Source organism: Passer montanus, unplaced genomic scaffold, assembly GCF_014805655.1.
Source record: "Passer montanus isolate IOZ18808 unplaced genomic scaffold, ASM1480565v1 scaffold171, whole genome shotgun sequence".
Classification (NCBI taxonomy): Eukaryota; Metazoa; Chordata; class Aves; order Passeriformes; family Passeridae; genus Passer; species Passer montanus.
Genome location: NW_024364382.1, coordinates 297,012 through 319,622, shown reverse-complemented (window position 1 = coordinate 319,622; position 22,611 = coordinate 297,012). Strand labels below are relative to the sequence as shown.

The following is a 22,611-nucleotide window of genomic DNA, read 5'->3' as shown; positions in this document are numbered from 1 at the left end:
CCCCCCAGCTCCCAAACACACTTCTCCATTCCTATGGAATATTTTCAGCCACCTCCCCCTGTGCCAGTGCAAGGCTCCCTTCCAGGCCAGATAAAAATCACCTGCACTTTCCAGCTGTCCGATGTTGTGACTCTCAGCCTTATCTGCAAATTCACAAGTCACTCATGTTCTGGGGATCCTCTTTGCTAAGTCACTGCTCCCACATTGTCCTGAGGTCACTAAATGCCAAACTCTACCTAAGAGGAAAACTAAAAAATTGCATTCTAAGAGAAAGCACATTATGGAAAGATTTCCCCCTCCCGCAGCAAGCATTCTGTTCTACTTCAAACCCACCCCTCCTCCCCAGCACCTCAAGGGCTGTGCCCAGTTCTGGGCTCCCCACAGAGAGACCTGGAGGGGCTGGAGGAGTCCAGGGCAGGGAACGGAGCTGGGAAGGGGCTGGAGAATTGCTGAGGAGCTGGGAAGGGGCTGGAGAATTGCTGAGGAGCTGGGAAGGGGCTCTGGGCTGGGGACAAGGTGGCCATGGGGCACAGCTGGCACTGCCTGGGCTGGCAGGGCTGTGCCAGCGCCAGGGATTTGGGATTCTGTGAGCCCAAGAGCTGGGCCAGAATTAGCAAAAGCCCAGGGTTTTACACAGCACCCCGCTCCCAGTCGCTGCACCCCCAGCCCAGAGGGGACCCCTCGCGCCCAAAGGCTCCAGCTGAAGTTTAACAGCAGCAGCACAAACCCCCCCAAACAAACCCGTGTCATCCACAGAACTTCAAGCCGCACGTAACCAACCCAACTTTAAATCACGACTAATTAACACGACAGTAAATAACTCCCGGCCCCGGGCACCGCCGGGCCGTTACCCGCATCCACAGCCGCCTATCCCCCGCGGAAAACACCCGGAATCTCCAACCGGACCCGCACCGGGACGACCAAAATGCCTAAAAATTCCCCAAAAAGCGGCCCGGCACTCCTGAGAACGCCGGGGCACGGCTGCCGGGAAACCCCACCCGCTCAGGCCTTCCCGCCTCCCTCCGGCCCTCCCTCCGTCCCGGGGCCTCCCCCGCTCCGGGACCGCCCGGTCCGCCGGCACAAAAGGCCTGGCGCCGGCGCCGGCGCCGCGCCCCGCCCGCCGCCCATTGGCCGCGCCCCGCAGCCCCCGCCCGCAGCTCGGCGCTGATTGGGCCAAGCGGCGCCGCGCACTGAGCGCCCATTGGTGGGACGGGCGGCGGAGAGGGCGGGGCGCGGCGCCGCGGAAGGGTCCAGAACGGCCCGTGTCGCGGCGCCACCCTGACATCCGGGGCGTTTGAGGGAGGCGGGGCTCCCGCCGCGAGGACCAATGGTGTGTCGCGGCGCGCGGGAGCTTGGCCCCGCCTCTTAAAGGGGCCGCGGCGGGTTTGGGGGGCGGAGAGGAAGAGGAGGGAGAAAGGGAGGAAGAGGAGGAAAAGGCGGAGGAGGCGTGGTGGGGCTGCCGGGCCGGGCCATGGGGCAGCGCCGCGGCGGCTGAGCGGTGAGCGGGGTCCCGGGGAGGGCGTCAGTCACTGCGGGAGCCTGGGGGCCCTGGGGCGGGGGGCGCCTCAGAGGGGGCCCGGGGGTGAGCGGCACCCGGGGCAGTGCCGGGGGCGCAGCCCCTCTCCTGCGGGACAGCTCGGGGCCGTTCAGCGCGAGATACGGGGGGTTTGCCTTGTGTTTAGGCGAGACCCCCGGGGGCAGGGAGGAGCAGGGTCTGGGGGCTCCTGCCCGGGGGAGCTGCGGCCGAGCCCCCCAGGGAGGAGCAGGGTCTGGGGGCTCCCTGGAGGGGCCCCTGGGCCGGCCGGGACCCCCCTCCACAGCCAGCCCCGGCCCTTTGGAGCTCCCTTTTCTCTTTGATTTATCCTCGAATGATTCTGGTGGGGCTGGGCTCGGGGTCGGTGCCCTCCGCGGGGCTCGCTCCCCCGCTGCCGGGGCTCCAGGTGCCCTGGGGCGCTGCCCAGACGGCTCGGGGATTGTCCGTAAATCGGATTTGTGCCGCAGCCGGGCGGTGGGGAGCGGGGAGCCAGCCCGGCCGGATCCCTCGGGGCTGGGGGACCCTTGCTGTGGGGTGTGCCCGGCTCCAAGGGACCGGGCCCCGCGTTCCCGAGTGACGAGCCCCGGTTTGCTGTGTGGGGGGCTTGTGCTGCCTGACCCTGCAGCCGGGGCTGTGGAGCCGTGGCAGGGCCTGAGCTGAAGGGACCCACGGGGATCATTGATGGGCCCCGGTTTGCTGTGTGGGGGGCTTGTGCGAGGCTGCCATGCCCATTCCCTGGGCAGCCTGGGCAGTGCCAGCACCTCTGGGGAAGAGCCTTTCACAATACCCAAGCTAACCCTGCCCTGGCCCAGCTCCAGGCAGCGCTGCCCGTGCAGGGCCGGGTGCGGCGGGGCGAGCGCGGGCCAGGGGAGCCGGGGCTGAGGGGAGCCGGGGCCGAGGGGAGCCGGGGGCCGAGGGGAGCCGGGGGCTGAGGGAGCCGGGGCTGAGAGACAGGCTGGGGGCTGGAGGAGCCGGGACTATGAGAGCCGGGCTGGGCAAGAGGGGCTGTGGGAGACAGGCTGGGGGAGAGGGGCTATGAGAGTCGGGCTGGGGGTGCCACAGCTCGCGGCGGGACTGACAGCGGTGGCCCAGCTGTGTCAGCGCTGCCCCGAGCACAGGGAATGGTCTGGATGGATGCCACGGGACAGGGTTCACGTGTCCTTCCTGCCAGATCCCTCTGGAGGGCTGCAGGGACGGCCCTGCCCTGCTCTGACCTGCCCTGCTGTGTGCCTGTGGGGTCCCAGGGGGTGTGAGGGGCTGAGCTGTGTGTCTGTGGGGTCACTCAGGCTGTGAGGGGCTGAGCTGTGTGTCTGTGGGGTCAGTAAGGCTGTGAGGGGCTGAGCTGTGTGTCTGTGGGATCACACACAGTGTGAGGGGCTGAGCTGTGTGTCTGTGGGGTCAGTCAGGCTGTGAGGGGCTGAGCTGTGTGTCTGTGGGATCACACACAGTGTGAGGGGCTGAGCTGTGTTTCTGTGGGGTCAGTCAGGCTGTGAGGGGCTGAGCCATATGGGGTCCCTGCCCAGGGCTGTGTGGGGTTGCCAGAATCCCAGAGTTTCAATAAGCCCCCAGCATCACAGAGCCCAGCCCATGACTGATCCCCCCTTGTAACCCTGCCCGGGGCAGGACAGAGCACCCCAGTGAGACATTGCTTTGTTTTTCCCAGGTGTCCAAGATGCTGCAGGTGCCGCTGCCGCTGGATCGGGACGGGATCCTGTTCCGGCTGCGTTTCACCACGCTGGCCCTCGGCACTGTGTTCTGCCCCCTCTTTGGCTTCCTCTTCTGTGTCATCTGGTCTCTGCTCTTCAACTTCCACGAGACCACTGCGACCCACTGTGGGGTGAGAGGCTGCCTGGGAGAAACCTGTATTCCTGGGGGGTGACAGAGCTCCTGTGTGCTCCTGGGCTCCTCTCCCTCCTCCTGGGCTCTTCTGTCTCCCCTCAGGGGTGACAGAGCTCCTGTGTGCTCCTGGGCTCCTCTCCCTCCTCCTGGGCTCTTCTGTCTCCCCTCCTGCCTCCTCTTCCTCTTTCTGGGCTCCCTTCTCCTCTTGGGCTCCTATCCATTTTCTGGATTCCTCTCTCCTGCTCTGTCTCCCTCTGGGCTCCTCTCCGGGGCTTTCCCCCCAGAGTGTTCCTGAATCCAGAACCAGCTGCATTGTTTCATGGTCCTTGTGGTGCCTCAGGACCGGCAGCAGCAGGTTTGGCTTTGTGCTGGGACTGAAGGCAGCACAGGCTGGTGTCTGGGCTGGGCACTCTGGGGGTGGGTTACTGCAATGAGGAATAAAGGTGGGGAAGCTGAAGGGAAATGCATCGTTCTGGGGAGGGGGTGGTCCAGAGCTGCTGGAGTTCAGAGGAGCCACAGGTGTCTGGGGAGGGAGGGCCTGGAGCTCCATGTGGGATGGGCTTGGGCTCAGGGCTTTCAGGCTGCTGGATGAGCAGCTGGACACAGCTGGGAATGGAGGCTGGAGTCAGCTCACTCCAGCAGGAGAACTTGAGCAGGGCCTGGAGTGCCAGGAAAGGGGGAATGGCTCCCAGTGCCAGAGGGCAGGGCTTGATGGGACCTTGGCAATGAGGAATTGCTCCCTGGCAGGGTGGGCAGGGCTGGCACAGGGTGCCCAGAGCAGCTGTGGCTGCCCCTGGATCCCTGGCAGTGCCCAAGGCCAGGCTGGACACTGGGGCTGGAGCAGCCTGGCACAGGGGAAGGTGTCCTGGTCCTTAAGGTCCTTCAGCTGAACCCATTCTGGGACTCTAGGGACAATCAGGAGTGTACAGGTGAGAAACCTGAGCAGGTACCTGGGCAGGGCCCCCAGGACTGTCCCAGCAGGGCTGTGGGATCCACGGCCCCGTGGGATGCACCGGGGCGCTGCCATGATACATTCCCTGGCTTTGGGGCTAGGAATAACCTCATTCACAATTCAAAGCAGGGCAGTTTCAGCGTCTGGGAGAGGCTGGCTGCGAGGCTGTGCCGGGTCCCTGTCCCCACGAGCCCGTGTCCCCTCAGGTGCCCAACTACCTGCCGTCCATCAGCGCGGCCATCGGGGGCGAGACCCCGCAGCGCTACGTGTGGCGCCTGTGCATCGGCCTGCACTCGGCGCCGCGCCTCCTCGTGGCCCTGGCCTACTGGAACCACTACCAGAGCTGCCACTGCCCGCACCCCCGCTACCTGCGCCTGTGCCACGCCACCCTGCTGCTCAACCTGCTCGAGAACTTCGCCCTCCTCATCCTCACCTACGTGTCCTCCACCGAAAACTATGGTAGGTGTCACCCCCCTGCCCCGCCCGGGCCCTGCCCTGCTGCGCCCTGCCTTGGGCCGCTGCTTTGCAATGAGGCTCCTGGGACAGAAAAAACAGTTAAAAGCCCCCAGAGATGCCATTAGAGTTAGTAGTTATAGAGGAATGAAGTGTGCATAGCGTGCAGATAGCCCTGCTCTTCACACAGTTTTGGGTGCTGATGCTTGGTTGAAGCCAGGGGTTCAGGCTGGGGATGGAGCCTGGACCAGACCTTGGCACCTGGTTCCACCCAGTGCTGAGGCCTGATCCAGGCTGAGGGCAGGTCAGCGAGGGGGGCAGAACCCATCCTGCTTCCTCTCCTTTCCCACAGCAGAGCTGGGCTCTGAGCTGGCTCTGCTCCAGCTGCCTTCACCTACCCTCCCCAGGAACTGCTGGGGAAAATTTCATAGAATCACAGAATGCCTGGTTTAGATTGGGAAGGAACCTCACAGCCCACCCAGTGCCACCCTGCCATGGCAGGGACACCTTCCCCTGTGCCAGGCTGCTCCAGCCCCAGTGCCCAGCCTGGCCTTGGGCACTGCCAGGGATCCAGGGGCAGCCCCAGCTGCTCTGGGCACCCTGTGCCAGCCCTGCCCACCCTGCCAGGGAACAATTCCTCATTGCCAAGATCCCATCCATTGCTGCCCTCTGGCACTGGCAGCCATTCCCTGGGTGCTGTCCCTGCAGGCCTTGTCCCCAGTCCCTCTGCAGCTCTCCTGGAGCCCCTTCAGGCCCTGCCAGGGGCTCTGAGCTCTGCCTGGAGCTTCTCCTCTCCAAGTGAGCACTCCCAGCTCTCCCAGCCTGGCTCCAGAGCAGAGGGGCTCCAGCCCTCTAATAGTTCCTGGAAACAGAATCAGAATTTTTCAGGTTAAATTCATTTGTCCAAAACCTGACCATAACAGGCTGGGAAATTCTCTTCCCCCACGTGGTCTCATCTCAGAAGAGCATGAGTGCCAGTGCTGATCTGCAGCTGCTGTTTCCTCCTAAGGTCTGGAGGAGGCACCAGGGGTTAACTGAAGAGCACTGAAATGCAGGAGCCAGCAAGGTGGTGCTGTTGCAGTGCTGGGATAAACCTCCAGGACAGTCATGTGTTGGCTTTCCCTGCACAGCAGGATGGTGATGATGGGTATTGTGTCCAGCTGTGGGCTGGAGAGGGACTCTGAACAAAGAATGGAGTGCCAGGACAAGGGGAATGGCTTCCCACTGCCAGAGGGCAGGGCTGGATGGGATACTGGGAATTAGGAATTGTTCCCTGGAGGGTGGGGAACAACAAAGAATGGAGTGCCAGGACAAGGGGAATGGCTTCCCACTGCCAGAGGGCAGGGCTGGATGGGATATTGGGAATTAGGAATTGTTCCCTGGAGAAGTGGTGTTGGACACTGCCCCTGGATCCCTGGCAGTGTCCAACACCAGATTGGACATTGGGGCTTGGAGCAGCCTGGGACAGTGGAGGATGTCCCTGCCATGGCCCCATGTCCCACATCCATGCCCAGGATGTCCCCATGGAAATGTTTTTAAGGTCCTTCCCAACCCAAACTGTTCTGGGGTTCAGGGCTGTGGTGCTTTGAGCAGAGTCCTGGGATCTCCCCCAGCCTTTGGGGTGAGGATGGTCCGTGGTGGAGCCCAGTGACTGGGATGGCAGAGCAGGAACCTCCTGCTGATGGAGGTCTCTGGTCTGGGACCTGTCCTTACCCAGCTCCTTGTCTCCTGCCAGCATTCCCTGGCCCCATGGCCGGGTGTCCCAGTGCCCCCCTGATGGCAGGGTCTGCAGCCTGACTTGCCCCAGGGGCTTCTCCAGCTTGTCCAGGCCCTTGGAAATCCAGGCGCTGCTTTGAGGTCTGGCTAGCTGGGGCAGAGCCCTGGGAGCTGAGGCTGACCCACTTCCTGGGATCCTCACCCCAGACTAATCCCTGGCTCTGGGGAAAGTTTCAGCCCTGAGCTGCCGTGCTCAGGTTAATCATCCCTGCAGGACAGCCCGGTCTGACCTCTCCCACCAGCTGGCACCTCACTCCTCACGTGCTTCCCTTCCCCTGCAGGGAGAGGGCAGACAGGCATGGTCATTCCTGGTGTTCAGGTGGGGGAGTTCAGGGTCATTCCTGGTGTTCAGGTGGTGGGGAATTCAGGGTCATTCCTGGTGTTCAGGGGGTTGGGAACTCAGGGTTATTCCTGGTGTTCAGGGGGTTGGGAACTCAGGGTTATTCCTGGTGTTCAGGGGGTTGGGAACTCAGGGTTATTCCTGGTGTTCAGGGGGTTGGGAACTCAGGGTTATTCCTGGTGTTCAGGGGGTTGGGAACTCAGGGTTATTCCTGGTGTTCAGGGGGTGGGGAATTCAGGGTCATTCCTGGTGTTCAGTGGGTTGGGAATTCAGGGTTATTCCTGGTGTTCAGGGGGTTGGGAATTCAGGGTCATTCCTGGTGTTCAGGGGGTTGGGAATTCAGTCTGAGGCTCAGCTTCTGCAGAAGGGGCTGGAAGTTCCTTTTCAGAGCAGCACTTATGAAGATCTTTCACCTGAAGGTGCAGGGGTCGTGTGGAGTTTGAGGCCTTGGGAGCAGCTCTGCCTTGGCCTTGCTCCAGCTGCCTTCCCAGCCTGATCCTGTACCTGGGCTAGTCCAGGTATGCACAAGGCAACCTCAGTGCTGCAGATGAGGCTGCTGATGCTGCTCATGGGCAGGTGGATTATGCAGGGGGCCAGAAGATGGACTCTTCTGGATTTTGGACTGGCTTACTCTGCACCCCCCCTCCCTGTGCCTCAGTTTCCCCATCCCTAGAACAACAGTGGTAATGCTAATCTGCTCTCAAGGGTCCCTGAGTTTACAGCCATGTGAAGTGAAGGTCCCAGAGCACAGAAGCACCCTCCTGGCACTGTGGGATAAGTCTTCTAGGCACTTTTATCACCTTCCAGGGGCCCCTGAGGCAGCACAAGCAGGTTATGAAGCTGTGCTGTGCCTGTCTCCTGCCAAGACCCCGCTGGAGTCCCAGCATCACCGGGGTGCTGGGGCTCCCAGCACAGCACAAAGCCCTCCCAAACCTTGCCCCGTGTTCCCCTTGTGCTCCTGGCTTGGATTGAACAGGAAGCCTGTTGTTTGTCAATCCAGCAATCCACGAAAATGCCTTCATCGTGTTCATCACGTCGGCCCTGGGCCACATGCTGCTCACCTGCATCCTCTGGAGAATGACTAAGAAACACACAGTAAGTCCCGAGGTACAGACACTTTCCTTTCTTCTCTCTGTGCTGGGAGCAGGGAGGGGGCTCTGGGGCCATGCTGGGCGTTGGCAGGGGCTCTGGAGTGGCACTGGAGGGCTTTGGCTGTCCTTGCTTGTGAAATGCCCCTGAGCAAGTTCTAGAGGAGCCAACAGCAGCAGGTGAAACAGAAGAACTCACCAAAATCCATTTACCAAAGCAAAATGGGGAGGAAGCTTTTCATTTCTTACTTTCTGGTTTTATCATGGAACCACAGAATGGTTTGGGTGAGAAGGGACCTCAGATCCCACCCTGCCATGGCAGGGACACCTTCCCCTGTGCCAGGCTGCTCCAGCCCCAGTGTCCAGCCTGGCCTTGGGCACTGCCAGGGATCCAGGGGCAGCCCCAGCTGCTCTGGGCACCCTGTGCCAGCCCTGCCCACCCTCACAGGGAAGAATTTCCTCCCAGTATCTGATTATGTTTCCATTGGGAGATCCTATTGGAAACCACTTAGCATCCCTGTGGACTGGGATTGCTCATCCCTTCTCCGTGCCTGTTTCTAAGCTGAAGTTGGCGTCCCTGTGCTGGGAATTGCTGTCCTGCAAGCTGGGAGCAGCGGGCAGCAGGAGCTCTCCCTTTGCTCCAGAATGGCTGTGAGCAGGCTGGCTCTGGCTCCTTTTCTGGGGAAGGGTCAGGGGGTGCAGGGGCTGGCTCTGGGGGCAGCAGGTCTGGTGAAAGATCCAGCCAGGGGCTCCTGGCCCCATTGCCTGGCTGCAGCTTCTGTGCTGTGCTGGTTTGTGGTGTGAGTCCTGGGCCTTGGACAGGACATCCAGGTTTGTCCTGGATTGTGGGGCAGGTGGGTGGCACATCCAGGTTTGTCCTGGATTGTGGGGCAGGTGGGTGGCACATCCAGGTTTGTCCTGGATTGTGGGGCAGGTGGGCAGGACATCCAGCTTGGTCCTGGACTGTGGGCACTGGCAGCCACGGGCAGGGCAGGACATCCAGGTTTGAGGCTGTGAGGCCCTGTTTTTGTGCCCACGTGGCTCCAGCATGCTTGCCTTCACCTGTGGATCTGGACTGCCTGCATCTCTCTGTCCCTTCCCCTCGGGATGCTCCTCCCAGCGATCCCAGTCCAGCCCTTGCGATCCCGGTGTTAAATGGGGAGGGGTCCCAGGGCTGTGCTGCTCCAGGAAGGTGGCAGTGGGCAGAGCAGAGCCCTTGGGAGGTGTGTGCCTGTGTCCCATGCTGTGAGGCTGGCGAGGGCCGGACAAGCCTCTCCCAAGGGGCTGTGAGCAGGGCTGCAGGGTGGGTGCTGTGCCTGGGGCCTGTCAGGACATCCAGGTTTGAGGCTGTGAGGCCCTGTTTTTGTGCCCACGTGGCTCCAGCATGCTTGCCTTCACCTGTGGATCTGGACTGCCTGCATCTCTCTGTCCCTTCCCCTCGGGATGCTCCTCCCAGTGATCCCAGTCCAGCCCTTGTGATCCCGGTGTTAAATGGGGAGGGGCCCAGCTCTGCAGCCCTGTCAGGATGAGTGCTGGGGCCCAGCTCTGCAGCCCTGTCAGGATGAGTGCTGGGGCCCAGCTCTGCAGTCCCAGCAGGATGAGTGCTGGGGGGCCCAGCTCTGCAATCCCAGCTCTGCAGTCCTGTCAGGATGAGTGCTGGGGCCCAGCTCTGCAGCCCTGTCAGGATGAGTGCTGGGGCCCAGCTCTGCAGTCCAGGAGCAGCTCCTGCTCCGTCACACTTCTTGTCCTCCCCTTCCGCCAATTCACCGAGCCTGTCCCTGCTGCCTGACTCCAGAGGCCTGGGAAAGAAGCTTCCAGCAGCTGTTTGGCTGTAAGGCTCCTTAGGAAAGAGACTTGTGGAGATGCTGAGGCCCTCCTCCCTCACTGGGAAGTGATTTGTTCTCTCTGCTGATATGGGAATAGCTGGAGCTCGCAGTCATTCCCTGGCAGCTCTCCCACAGCTTCCTTTATTTCTGTCATATTGTTTTGGCTTGTCTTTTTTCTGGGTGAGACCTCTAAGGCTCTGCATCTCCTCCCCTGCCACGTCACCCACTGGGGCTGGTTCATCTCCACTGCAATGGGCAGGGGTGAGGCACCCCAGGTCCTGGGCTCAGCTTTGGGCCCCTCAGGACCTGGAGCATGGCCAGGGAGGGGAATGCAGCTGGGGAAGGGGCTGAAGGGGCTCAGCCTGGAGAAAAGGAGGCTCAGGGAGGACATTATGGCTCTGCACAACTCCTGACAGGAGGGGACAGCCGGGGGTGTTGGGCCCTGCTCCCAGGGAACAGGGACAGGACAGGAGTAATCATCCTCAAGCTGTACCAGGGAGGTTCACACTGGATATTGGGAAAATTGTTCCTAGGCAGGGCTGTCCAGCCCTGGCACGGCTGCCCAGGCCAGGGCTGGAGTCACATCCCTGCAGGGATTTTACAGCCATGTGGATGTGACACTTGGGGACATGGGTTAATGTGGCCTTGGCACTGCTGGGGTGCAGTGGCACTCTGGTCTCAGAGGGATTTTGCAGCCTCCTTGGTTTCTGTGACTCTACCCATGGACTGAAGGAATCTGCACATCTGTGGGGCAGGGAACGTGGTGACACCTTGGCTGAGCATGCCACCACCTGGCACAGTGCCACCAGTCACTTCCTCCTCCCATCCTGGCACACCCTGCTGCTGGAGAGGAGCTGCGTGGTCCCCCCAAAGCTGGGGTTTGCCCGAGGAGACAGGAGCCCTCCAGGGCCAGCCCTGACCCGAGGCCACCGGGGCTGCGGTGTCCCTGTGCCAGCTCGGGTGTCCCTGTGCCAGCTCCGGTGTCCCCGCCCGCTCCATGCGCAGCCACAGGATGGAGCTGTCGCCCAGGGCACGGCGGTGGCGGGTAGGGGAAGGGCTGACACAGCTCCCAGACCGGCTGTGTCGGGGTGAAGATGGCACAGTGCCTGTCACACCACCAGGCGTCACCTTTGGCTAAGGCACTTCGGGTCACTCTGCAGCTGCGCGTTGGGCTCGTACCGCCCGGCATTCCCACGGATCCTCCGGGCTGAGCAGGGTCTCCTGGGGCTTGTCCCACTCTCTGCCTGGATTCCTCAGGCCCCAAGCCCTCTGCTCACGGCTGGTGGCCCTGGCAGGCTCGGCACAGCTCCCGTGACAGCCGCGGCTTGCCTGGCTCGGCAGGGCGGGACACGGGCGGTGCCACTGCCACATCCAAGGGCTTGGGCAGTACCCGTGAGCTGCCCAGCCATGCTCCTGGGGCTGCTCAAGGCCAGGGCACAGCTGTCCCTCCGTGTGCATCACGGCACCTTGGGGACAGACTCTGGCTCTGTTTGTGTCCCTTGTGGGCCCTTTGTTCACATTTGCTGTCCCCTGCCCTGGAGCTGGCGATGGCAGGAGGGGACAGGCGAGGGATGGCTCCAGTCCCACGGTGTTCTGTCCTTCCCTCCTCCCCAGCAGAGGGTCCCCACAAGGGTTCAGGTTCTCCAGGGCCAAACCTGGGACCATCTCCAGGACAAGCTCCGTGTGGGGAGCTGGAAGGAGGAGGGAACAGGGGGCTGTGCCATCCCCGCCCCACAGCTGGCACTGCTTTGAGTGCTGCTGGCAGGGATGAAGCTCCCCAGCTCTGGCATTGTAGCAGGGACAGGAATTGGTCTTGCAAAAGCTTCTCATCCGGCGGGGCTCCTGTTGCAACTGCTGCTCTGCGAGGCAGGAAGGTGCAGAGGAACTGGTTTGCAATGGGGAAGTACAGACGGTTTCCAGTTTCGAGGTGGCAAATGGTGAGAGAAAGGAAAACAAAGCTCTGTGGGAGGGGAGAAAAAGGAGGGGAGGGGGCAAAGCAGAGGCGAGAGCTTCTGTGGAAAAGGGAAATGGAGCCTGGGAGCTTTCATCTCTGGCTGATCACTGCACCCCATGCTTGGTGCTTGGCCGTGGCATGGCAGTGCCCACCTGGGCTGGCAGCTCTGCTGTTCCTGGCTGGCTGCTCGCCCTTAAAACCCTCCTTCCCCCAGCCCTGAGCTGCAGAGCTGGGCAGTGGGGCAGAGCAGTTTCACTTCTTGTTTGCAAACACACTTTCCCCCCCCAGCTCAGGGCTGGTGGCCCCAGCAGACAGCAGTGTGTGCATGTGGTGGCCACCAGGCTGGCTGGCTCAGGCCATCAGAGGGGCCACGGAGATGCTCACAGGGCTGCAGCTCTGGAGCCAGGCTGGGAGAGCTGGGGGGGCTCCCCTGGAGAGGAGAAGCTCCAGGCAGAGCTCAGAGCCCCTGGCAGGGCCTGAAGGGGCTCCAGGAGAGCTGCAGAGGGACTGGGGACAAGGCCTGCAGGGACAGCACCCAGGGAATGGCTGCCAGTGCCAGAGGGCAGCAATGGATGGGATCTTGGCAATGAGGAATTGTTCCCTGGCAGGGTGGGCAGGGCTGGCACAGGGTGCCCAGAGCAGCTGGGGCTGCCCCTGGATCCCTGGCAGTGCCCAAGGCCAGGCTGGGCACTGGGGCTGGAGCAGCCTGGCACAGGGGAAGGTGTCCCTGCATGGCAAGGGTGGCACTGGGTGGGATTTAAGGTCACTTCTGGTCCATGCTGTGGCTAGTGGAGCTGGCTCCTGCTGTGCCACTGGCCCCTGGGCTCTGTCCCACAATGTCCCCCTCCCCTGGCATCTGCAGGGCACACGGGCTGAGCCCGGCCCAGGCTGCAGCCAGTGCACAGGCACGGGAGCTTCTGGGGCACTGCCCCTGAGTCCCCCGGGCCCAGCTGAGCCCCAGAGCTGGAGCAGGGTCCCTGAGCTGTGTCCCTGCCCGGCAGGGCTGTGTGAGCACAGGCACCACAAGCACCTCGGTGACCACGCGTGGTTTCACCCCAGCTCCTCGCGGCAGCGCTGCCGTGCCTCAGACGAGCCCTCTATAAATAGCTGAGCTCCGTGAGGGGCCCTTCGGCCCCGGGCTCTCTGCACAGCCCCGGAAACCTCCAGGGCAGCTGGGACCGCTGTGTGACACACAGCCCTGCAGGTGCCACTTGTCCCTCAGAAAGGGACGCTGGCTGTGGCTCCCGGGCTGAACCAGTGCCTGGCAGGTCCCTGCAGAGTGAGCTGTTGCCATTTGAGATCTCTGTCGTCCCTGTCCCCGTCAGGAACTGGGGGGCTAGGCACACTCCTCCTCTCTGGAGGAAGAAGCAGGAGGCTTCTTCTGTGCCTTCTTGCTGGTAGCTTACAGCAGCCATCTCAGCCCTCAGAGCTGCATTTACAGGGCTTGGGGCTCCCCCAGCCTGGGGGAATGAGACCCCCAGTGCATTCTGTGGGCTGGGAGCAGCATCCCAGAGTGTGCCCAGGCTGGGAGCAGCATCCCAGAGCGTGCCCTGGGCTGGGAGCAGCATCCCAGAGCATGGCCTGGGCTGGGAGCAGCATCCCAGAGCGTGCCCTGGGCTGGGAGCAGCATCCCAGAGCATGGCACAGGCTGGGAGCAGCATCCCAGAGCATGGCCCGGGCTGGGAGCAGCATCCCAGAGCGTGGCACAGGCTGGGAGCAGCATCCCAGAGCGTGGCACAGCCTGGGAGCAGCATCCCAGAGCATGGCACAGGCTGTGAGCAGCATCCCAGAGCATGGCCCGGGCTGGGAGCAGCATCCCAGAGCATACCCGGGCTGGGAGCAGCATCCCAGAGCATGGCCTGGGCTGGGAGCAGCATCCCAGAGCATGGCCTGGGCTGGGAGCAGCATCCCAGAGCCTGCCCTGGCCTGGGAGCAGCATCCCAGAGCGTGGCACAGGCTGGGAGAAGCATCCCAGAGCCTAAGCAACACAGTCAGTCAGTCTGTGGTTGCAGCACACTGGGTTGAGTTGTTTTGCTTTCTTGTCTCTGCAAGTAAGACACTGAAGGAGACAGGCCCTCGGGGAATAAGCCACCATGTTTCACATCAGCTGGCTGAAGAAGTTCCTGCAGGGTGGGCAGGGGCTGGGATGGAATTGCCAGAGCAGCTGGGGCTGCCCCTGGATCCCTGGCAGTGCCCAAGGCCAGGCTGGGCACTGGGGCTGGAGCAGCCTGGCACAGGGGAAGGTGTCCCTGCCATGGCAAGGGTGGCACTGGGTGGGATTTAAGGTCACTTCTGGTCCATGCTGTGGCTAGTGGAGCTGGCTCCTGCTGTGCCACTGGCCCCTGGGCTCTGTCCCACAATGTCCCCCTCCCCTGGCATCTGCAGGGCACACGGGCTGAGCCCGGCCCAGGCTGCAGCCAGTGCACAGGCACGGGAGCTTCTGGGGCACTGCCCCTGAGTCCCCCGGGCCCAGCTGAGCCCCAGAGCTGGAGCAGGGTCCCTGAGCTGTGTCCCTGCCCGGCAGGGCTGTGTGAGCACAGGCACCACAAGCACCTCGGTGACCACGCGTGGTTTCACCCCAGCTCCTCGCGGCAGCGCTGCCGTGCCTCAGACGAGCCCTCTATAAATAGCTGAGCTCCGTGAGGGGCCCTTCGGCCCCGGGCTCTCTGCACAGCCCCGGAAACCTCCAGGGCAGCTGGGACTGCTGTGTGACACACAGCCCTGCAGGTGCCACTTGTCCCTCAGAAAGGGACGCTGGCTGTGGCTCCCGGGCTGAACCAGTGCCTGGCAGGTCCCTGCAGAGTGAGCTGTTGCCATTTGAGATCTCTGTCGTCCCTGTCCCCGTCAGGAACTGGGGGGCTAGGCACACTCCTCCTCTCTGGAGGAAGAAGCAGGAGGGTTCTTCTGTGCCTTCTTGCTAGTAGCTTACAGCAGCCATCTCAGCCCTCAGAGCTGCATTTACAGGGCTTGGGGCTCCCCCAGCCTGGGTGAATGAGACCCCCAGCGCATTCTGTGGGCTGGGAGCAGCATCCCAGAGCATGGCCCGGGCTGGGAGCAGCATCCCAGAGCATGGCCTGGGCTGGGAGCAGCATCCCAGAGCATGGCCCGGGCTGGGAGCAGCATCCCAGAGCGTGCCCAGGCTGGGAGCAGCATCCCAGAGCATACCCGGGCTGGCTGCAGCCCCTCTCTCCTCCCCAGGTTGTCCAGCCTCCTGCTCCTGACTCACCTTCGCCTGCTGGGGAGCGTGCCTCAGCTCCGGCCCGCCAGCTGGGCACTAAATATAATTCCCCTGTGCTTTTCTGAGCCAGACACACATGCAGCCACGGGGGTGGCTGTGTCACACTGCTTGCAGGGGCCACGGCTGCCCCGGTCTGTCTTGCCAGGAGGAAGTTGGCAGCCCCAGCTGTGCCAGCCCCAGCCAGGACACAGAGGAGCCTGGCACCAACTCAGCTTGGAGCACCCTGTCCTTGGGATTTTCTAATCCCCCTTTTTCCTTACAGGCAGCCAGAGTTTGGTGGCTTCTTGCCAGGGTGCTTGGAGCTGCCAGCTCCTCTCCAGGGCTCTGACCTGGGGGTTCCTGGTCCTGTCCAAGCTGAGCAATCCCAATTGCCCTCCTCTGGCCACCGTCTGGCTCTCGGGGTTGTCCCCAGGTCAGTTCTGAGCCAGACACACATGCAGCCACGGGGGTGGCTGTGTCACACTGCTTGCAGGGGCCACGGCTGCCCCGGTCTGTCTTGCCAGGAGGAAGTTGGCAGCCCCAGCTGTGCCAGCCCCAGCCAGGACACAGAGGAGCCTGGCACCAACTCAGCTTGGAGCACCCTGTCCTTGGGATTTTCTAATCCCCCTTTTTCCTTACAGGCAGCCAGAGTTTGGTGGCTTCTTGCCAGGGTGCTTGGAGCTGCCAGCTCCTCTCCAGGGCTCTGACCTGGGGGTTCCTGGTCCTGTCCAAGCTGAGCAATCCCAATTGCCCTCCTCTGGCCACCGTCTGGCTCCCTGGATCCCCACAAAGCTGGGCCCAGGGGAAGCAGGGACGATGCCTGGCACTGCCTGGGCCCTGAGCAGGGCGGTGGGTCCAGCCCACGGCAGCGAGGGGATGGGCAGCTCCTCCACCCAGCAGCTCCTGGAGCTCCCTCCGTGCTGCCTGAAGCGTGGGCTGGCCCTTTCCCCTCCTCCTGCAGGGTGGCACTGCAGCTCCCACATCCCACGGGGGTCCTCGTGCCCCCCAGTCCCCCTGCTGTGCCTGTGCCCCCTGCCCATGCTCCTGCAGGGACCTTCCCCGAGGTGCCACCTTCCAAACCAGCTCTGCTCAGCATCCTGGCATGTCACCAGGTGCCACCTCCTGGGGACCCTGCCCTGTGATCCCCTGGCACTGGGCTGAGCCAGCTGCTGCCCTGGAATTAGGGATTAACACCTAATTATCCGTGTGATAATCCTCTGCCCAGACCGGGAGAGGGGGAGCTCAGAGGGCACCCTGAGGCGCAGGGTCACCGTGGGGACCCGGGTGGCTCCCACAGGGCCACCTCAGGGTGCTGCAGCAGGAGCAGGGCGCTGGGGCTGGGTGACCCGAGCTGTTCCCTGCCTCGGTGCTCCCGGGAGGAGCAGCTGCCTGGTGCCCGCGGCAGGTCCCTGGTGCCCCCGGCAGGTCCCTGGTGCCCCTGGCAGGTCCCTGGTGGCCCCGGCAGGTCCCTGGTGCCCCCGGCAGGTCCCTGGTGCCCCGGCCAGATCCCAGGTGGCCCCGGCAGGTCCCTGGTGCCCCCGGCAGGTCCCTGGTGGCCCCGGCAGGTCCCTGGTGGCCCCGGCAGGTCCCTGGTGCCCCCGGCAGGTCCCTGGTGGCCCCGGCAGGTCCCTGGTGGCCCCGGCAGGTCCCTGGTGCCCCCTGGCCTGGGCTGGGAGCAGCATCCCAGAGCATACCCGGGCTGGCTGCAGCCCCTCTCTCCTCCCCAGGTTGTCCAGCCTCCTGCTCCTGACTCACCTTCGCCTGCTGGGGAGCGTGCCTCAGCTCTGGCCCGCCAGCTGGGCACTAAATATAATTCCCCTGTGCTTTTCTGAGCCAGACACACATGCAGCCACGGGGGTGGCTGTGTCACACTGCTTGCAGGGGCCACGGCTGCCCCGGTCTGTCTTGCCAGGAGGAAGTTGGCAGCCCCAGCTGTGCCAGCCCCAGCCAGGACACAGAGGAGCCTGGCACCAACTCAGCTTGGAGCACCCTGTCCTTGGGATTTTCTAATCCCCCTTTTTCCTTACAGGCAGCCAGAGTTTGGTGGCTTCTTGCCAGGGTGCTTGGAGCTGCCAGCTCCTCTCCAGGGCTCTGACCTGGGGGTTCCTGGTCCTGTCCAAGCTGAGCAATCCCAATTGCCCTCCTCTGGCCACCGTCTGGCTCTCGGGGTTGTCCCCAGGTCAGGGATCCCCACAAAGCTGGGCCCAGGGGAAGCAGGGACAGTGCCTGGCACTGCCTGGGCCCTGAGCAGGGCGGTGGGTCCAGCCCACGGCAGCGAGGGGTTGGGCAGCTCCTCCACCCAGCAGCTCCTGGAGCTCCCGCCGGCCCTTTCCCCTCCTCCTGCAGGGTGGCACTGCAGCTCCCACATCCCACGGGGGTCCTCGTGCCCCCCAGTCCCCCTGCTGTGCCTGTGCCCCCTGCCCATGCTCCTGCAGGGACCTTCCCCGAGGTGCCACCTTCCAAACCAGCTCTGCTCAGCATCCTGGCATGTCACCAGGTGCCACCTCCTGGGGACCCTGCCCTGTGATCCCCTGGCACTGGGCTGAGCCAGCTGCTGCCCTGGAATTAGGGATTAACACCTAATTATCCGTGTGATAATCCTCTGCCCAGACCGGGAGAGGGGGAGCTCAGAGGGCACCCCGCGGCACAGGGTCACTGTGGGGACCCTGGGCTGGCCCTTTCCCCTCCTCCTGCAGGGTGGCACTGCAGCTCCCACATCCCACGGGGGTCCTCGTGCCCCCCAGTCCCCCTGCTGTGCCTGTGCCCCCTGCCCGTGCTCCTGCAGGGACCTTCCCCGAGGTGCCACCTTCCAAACCAGCTCTGCTCAGCATCCTGGCATGTCACCAGGTGCCACCTCCTGGGGACCCTGCCCTGTGATCCCCTGGCACTGGGCTGAGCCAGCTGCTGCCCTGGAATTAGGGATTAACACCTAATTATCCGTGTGATAATCCTCTGCCCAGACCGGGAGAGGGGGAGCTCAGAGGGCACCCTGAGGCGCAGGGTCACCGTGGGGACCCGGGTGGCTCCCACAGGGCCACCTCAGGGTGCTGCAGCAGGAGCAGGGCGCTGGGGCTGGGTGACCCGAGCTGTTCCCTGCCTCGGTGCTCCCGGGAGGAGCAGCTGCCTGCTGGCCCTGGCAGGTCCCTGGTGCCCTGGCAGGTCCCTGGTGCCCCTGGCAGGTCCCTGGTGCCCCTGGCAGGTCCCTGGTGCCCCGGCAGGTCCCTGGTGCCCCGGCAGGTCCCTGGTGCCCCTGGCAGATCCCAGGTGCCCCCGGCAGGTCCCTGGTGCCCCGGCAGGGCTGTGTGGGTGCGGCGGGGCTCAGCGCAGCCGTTTGCCGTGGGAGCGCGGTGGCAGCGCGGTGGCAGCGGCTGTTCCGAGCCGCTTTTCCGGTGTGAAACTCGGCACCGCGCCCCGCTCGGGGCTGGGAGCTGCCGGTGCCAGCGCTGCTGCTCGCACCCCGCGCTGGCTGAGCTGCTGCTGGCCGAGGGACCCGCGGTCCCAGCAGGAAGGACCAGCCCCGGCCCCGGGCGCTGGAGCTGGCGTCACCCGCGTGTCCCCGCGTGGTGAAGTGAATCCGTCCTTCCTCTCTGGGTTTTCCTGCCTGCCCGAGCCCCTGGCACGCTTTCTGGGGGTGATGGAAAGTGTGATGGGGCAATTTAAATTTTCCTTGTTATCAGCACTCCCGCAGAATGGAATCTTTGTCTCACGTGAGGCGTCGGGCGAGGGGGAAATTCCCCTCCCACCTGTACCAGCCAGGGCTGGCTGTGGCATCCCCAGCCCCTTCTGTGGGGCTGTTCCCCCTTGCAGCCCCCTGCTCCAGGGCTCCTATGCCCCCTCAGGGCTCCAGACGTGGCTTGGGGTTCCTCTGCCCCCCAGGCTGTAGGATCCTTATCCATCACCCTCGGTGTGGTGGGAGAAATAGAGGAAGGGAACTGGAGCCAGTACCTGCTGTGGCTGCCGGGGGTCACTGCACCCACAGCCCCCCGCTTTGGGGTGCTGGGTGTGGGCTGGGGACCCTCACAGGGGACAGGCCTGGCCCCTGGCTTGTCACAAAGGCTGAGCTCTGGGGACAGAAGCAGTGAGCTGGGGGTGTGGGGCTGCTGGCAGCATCTCCAGGCTCTGTTACTGCCTCACCAGAGGTGGTGCTGGGGGGCAGGATGGGGCCCCTCCGGTGCCAGGGCGTGCTGGGTGAGCTCTGCAGCACAGCACCCGCCCCGGCTGCCACCCTTCATGTGGTTTCCTCCTCCCTGCTGCTGTTGTGGGCGAGGGGGTGCAACACCCGGTGAATTCCCTGTGCCCTGGGGCCACCTGCAGCTACCTGGGCCAGGGGATCTGCCTCTGGTCGAGCCTTGGCCCATCCTCGAGGAGTCCCCTGAGCACCCCAGCACCCACTCATATTTGCTGGGACCCCGTGGCTCCCTCACACCCTGTATCTCCATGAAGGTGTGAGCCCTGTGTGCCCCTGGCATCACCCAGCTCTGCCCAAGCCACCCCTGGGGCGGCCTGCACAAGGAGCCAGGGTGCAGAGACCCCCGGGCTGTGTGGGGCCAGGGCAGAGCTTTGGATGGGATAATGGGATGATGGGATGGGACGGGATGGGATGGGATTGGATGGGGTGGGATGGGATGGCATCACCCAGCCCTTGGCCTCTTCCAGGAGCGCAAGTCGTACAAGTGGAAGCAGCTGCTCTTCTTCTTCACCTTCATCACGTTCGCGTTCGCCGTGTGCGTTTACTTCCACCACAACTGGTACTGCGGCCCTGGAGGTGAGGGGGCTGCTGGGGGCATGTGGGGAAGGGGCTGGGAGGTCACAGAATCACTGAATCACAGGGTCATTAAGGCTGGAAGAGATCCCTGGGATCAGCAAGTCCCAGCTGTGCCCATGGCAGACATCCTTCAGATCCCACGTGGCAATCCCAGAGTCCCCTCCCAGCCCAGGCAGTGCCAGCTGTGTCCCACGCCCACCCTGTGACCAGCCCAGAGCACTCAGTGCGACCTCCAGGGGACACCTGCAGGGATGGGCAGCCCCTGCCAAGGCCTGACCACCCCATCTATGAAAAAATTCCTTCTGGCGTCCTATTCTTCCTGATGTCTGACATCCTCCTAATGTGGTGCCTTGCCTTCCAAATCCCAGCCCAGGGAAGCTCCAGGTGCCCAGCCACGCTTCTTCCCTGGTGGGGCCAAGCCCCCCAGCCCTGCTCTGCTGTCCCAAGCAGGTGGCCCAGACTCCCCCCCAGCTCCTGGGGCACATGCAGCTGTGGGCCCCCCTCACCTGCTGTGTTTCCTCCCCCAGTGTACACTGTCTTCGCCTTCCTGGAGTACCTGGTTGTGCTCTCCAACATGGCCTTCCACATGACTGCCTTCTGGGACTTTGGCAACAAGGAGCTGGTGGTGAGCTCGCTGCTGGAGGACAAGCACTTCTAGCCAGCCCCGCTGCTGGGGCTCCTCCTCCCTGTCCTGCCAGGGCTGGGTGTTTGCTGTGGAGCTGCTGCCAGGACCCTGCCGAGACCCCCGAGTGTCTGTCCCTGCTGCAGGACACCCTGTCCTGGCTCCTGCCAGCCCCAGGAGGGCAGGACAGAGGAGGAGCAAGGACCTGCTGCCTGTTGCTTTGGAGAATGCTCCAGGGAGAGCAGGATGCTGCTCCTGGTATCAGGGCACGGGTCCAGCCCTGCCCTGTGCCAAGGCCTGACCACCCCATCTATGAAAAAATTCCTTCTGGCGTCCTATTCTTCCTGATGTCTGACATCCTCCTAATGTGGTGCCTTGCCTTCCAAGTCCCAGCCCAGGGAAGCTCCAGGTGCCCAGCCACGCTTCTTCCCTGGTGGGGCCAAGCCCCCCAGCCCTGCTCTGCTGTCCCAAGCAGGTGGCCCAGACTCCCCCCCAGCTCCTGGGGCACATGCAGCTGTGGGACCCCCTCACCTGCTGTGTTTCCTCCCCCAGTGTACACTGTCTTCGCCTTCCTGGAGTACCTGGTTGTGCTCTCCAACATGGCCTTCCACATGACTGCCTTCTGGGACTTTGGCAACAAGGAGCTGGTGGTGAGCTCGCTGCTGGAGGACAAGCACTTCTAGCCAGCCCCGCTGCTGGGGCTCCTCCTCCCTGTCCTGCCAGGGCTGGGTGTTTGCTGTGGAGCTGCTGCCAGGACCCTGCCGAGACCCCCGAGTGTCTGTCCCTGCTGCAGGACACCCTGTCCTGGCTCCTGCCAGCCCCAGGAGGGCAGGACAGAGGAGGAGCAAGGACCTGCTGCCTGTTGCTTTGGAGAATGCTCCAGGGAGAGCAGGATGCTGCTCCCGGTGTTGGGGCACAGGGTCCAGGCCTGCCCTGTCCTTTCTTGGCCTGGGGGCTCTCATGGTTCCTCCTCCAGGCTGGGGGTCTTGGGGCAAGTCCTCAAAAAGGCTGGTGGCCTTTTGGGCTGGCTTCAGGCGCTGGTCTCCCACTGGACTGGGGCAGGGTCCTGGCCCATCTGTGCCTGAGAGCCCAGGAGGGCAGCGGGAAGGTGCTGGGCTGTGCAGGGACTGCCTGGAGCAGGGTGGGGCACATGGGGCAGAGCAGGGTGGCAGCACACAGGGCAGAGCAGCTGCTGGGAGCATCCACGGCTCACTCCTGCCTTTCCCAGAAGCCCCCCCAGCTGCACAGGCTGTTCCAGGGGTGCTGTGCCCCTTCCAGCCCAGTCTGAGGAGGAAGGGTGAGTGTGCTGGTGCTGGAGGTCTTTGCCCCAGTGTCCCCATGTCTTCCCCTGTGCCGTGGGGCTGGGAACTGCTGGGGTTCAGCAGTGGCCCCAGTGTGCAGCTCTGGCTGCCAGGGCACAGGGGACATGGCTGGGTGGCAGATGGGGGCTGACAGTGTCCCCAAGCTGCTCCTGCAATGCTGCTGGAAGGGGCACCTGGAGCTACCTTGATTTTGGGGAGGTCTGCACTTGCCAGGGCTCGTCCCACCCCATGTTTGGCAGTGAGGGTCCCTCCCTGCCCTTCACCTGAGCACAGCCACCACCGAGAGTCCCCTGGGGTGTCCCAGTGCCCATCCCAGGGCTGGGCAGAGCCTCCTGCAGCGGGAGCTGCGGGGCCCTGGCAGAGCTGGGGCCGAGCTGGCTTTGAGCAGGTCCTGCTGCACGTGTCCATCGTCAGTGTCCCCACCCGTGGGCTCCATCCGTGTCCCTGCATGCGTGTGACGCGCTGCCCCGCGGCGCCTTGGCTTTGAGGTGGAAATAAAGCACTGAGTATTTTTGTGAGCTCTCAGCAGCCTCCATAGCATTTCCACCTGGCCCAGCCTGGCACGGCCCTGGCACGGCCCTGGAACAGGCAGCAGGTCCAGACCAGCACCTTGGGCAGGTTGGGGGCTGGAGTGGGGGGCAGGACGTGGACTCTGGGGCTGCAGTGTGGGAGGTGGATCCTGGCTGTTGGAGCTGGGGTGCAAGATGTGACCCCTGGGTTCTGGGTGTGGGGTATGGATCCCTGGAGCTGGGGCTCAGGATGCAGATCCCTGTAGGATGTGGATCTCTGGGGTGTGGAATGTGAATCCTGGGGTGTGGGGTATGGATCGCTGGGGTGTGGAATGTGAATCCTGGGTGTAGGGTGTGGATCGCTGGGGTGTGGAATGTGAATCCTGGGGTGTGGATCTCTCTCTGGGGTGTGGA

At 63.6% G+C, this 22,611-nt stretch overlaps 3 protein-coding genes across 11 annotated transcripts in view; 1 reads left to right on the top strand and 2 right to left on the bottom strand.

Annotated features, from left to right (window-relative positions):
* Positions 1 to 272, bottom strand: part of NUP98 (nucleoporin 98 and 96 precursor) — a 36,341-nt gene extending 36,069 nt beyond the window's left edge. For 2 of the 8 annotated variants that reach the window (XM_039704270.1, XM_039704271.1), the window contains exon 1: positions 102 to 271. The gene's annotated coding sequence lies outside the window, so the exon portion shown is untranslated. Of the gene's footprint in view, positions 1 to 101 lie in introns of all 8 variants that reach the window. The other 6 variants (XM_039704272.1, XM_039704269.1, XM_039704267.1 and 3 more) reach the window with 6 other exon arrangements.
* Positions 273 to 1,370: 1,098 nt separating this feature from the next.
* On the top strand, positions 1,371 to 20,429 carry PGAP2 (post-GPI attachment to proteins 2). 2 transcript variants are annotated; one of them, XM_039704316.1, is made up of 6 exons: positions 1,371 to 1,498; positions 3,198 to 3,371; positions 4,532 to 4,784; positions 7,895 to 7,989; positions 19,636 to 19,744; positions 20,272 to 20,429. In XM_039704316.1, exons 2-6 carry the CDS (start codon positions 3,207 to 3,209, stop codon positions 20,400 to 20,402), a joined length of 753 nt encoding a protein of 250 aa, XP_039560250.1. In that variant the 5' UTR covers positions 1,371 to 1,498; positions 3,198 to 3,206; the 3' UTR covers positions 20,403 to 20,429. The 2 variants fall into 2 exon arrangements, with proteins under 2 accessions (XP_039560250.1, XP_039560249.1); XM_039704315.1 differs by having other exon boundaries at positions 7,895 to 8,001.
* Positions 20,366 to 22,230, bottom strand: LOC120499985 (translation initiation factor IF-2-like). The gene is made up of 2 exons (XM_039704314.1): positions 21,295 to 22,230; positions 20,366 to 20,646 (listed from the first exon to the last, which is right to left on the bottom strand). The coding sequence occupies exons 1-2, from the start codon at positions 22,136 to 22,138 to the stop codon at positions 20,399 to 20,401; spliced, it is 1,092 nt and encodes a 363-aa protein (XP_039560248.1). The 5' UTR covers positions 22,139 to 22,230; the 3' UTR covers positions 20,366 to 20,398.
* Between the last annotated feature and the right edge of the window lie 381 nt (positions 22,231 to 22,611).

What these genes read in the sequence shown, in the direction of transcription:
- PGAP2 (XM_039704315.1), top strand. Translation starts at nt 3,207, where the DNA reads ATGCTGCAGGTGCCGCTGCCGCTGGATCGGGACGGGATCCTGTTCCGG. An exon ending in CCACTGCGACCCACTGTGGG is followed by an intron (nt 3,372 to 4,531) that starts GTGAGAGGCTGC and finishes GTGTCCCCTCAG; the next exon opens with GTGCCCAACTACCTGCCGTC. An exon ending in GTCCTCCACCGAAAACTATG is followed by an intron (nt 4,785 to 7,894) that starts GTAGGTGTCACC and finishes TTGTCAATCCAG; the next exon opens with CAATCCACGAAAATGCCTTC.
- LOC120499985 (XM_039704314.1), bottom strand. Translation starts at nt 22,138, where the DNA reads ATGCAGGGACACGGATGGAGCCCACGGGTGGGGACACTGACGATGGAC. An exon ending in GCCAAGAAAGGACAGGGCAG is followed by an intron (nt 20,647 to 21,294) that starts GCCTGGACCCTG and finishes GGCACAGGGCAG; the next exon opens with GGCTGGACCCGTGCCCTGAT.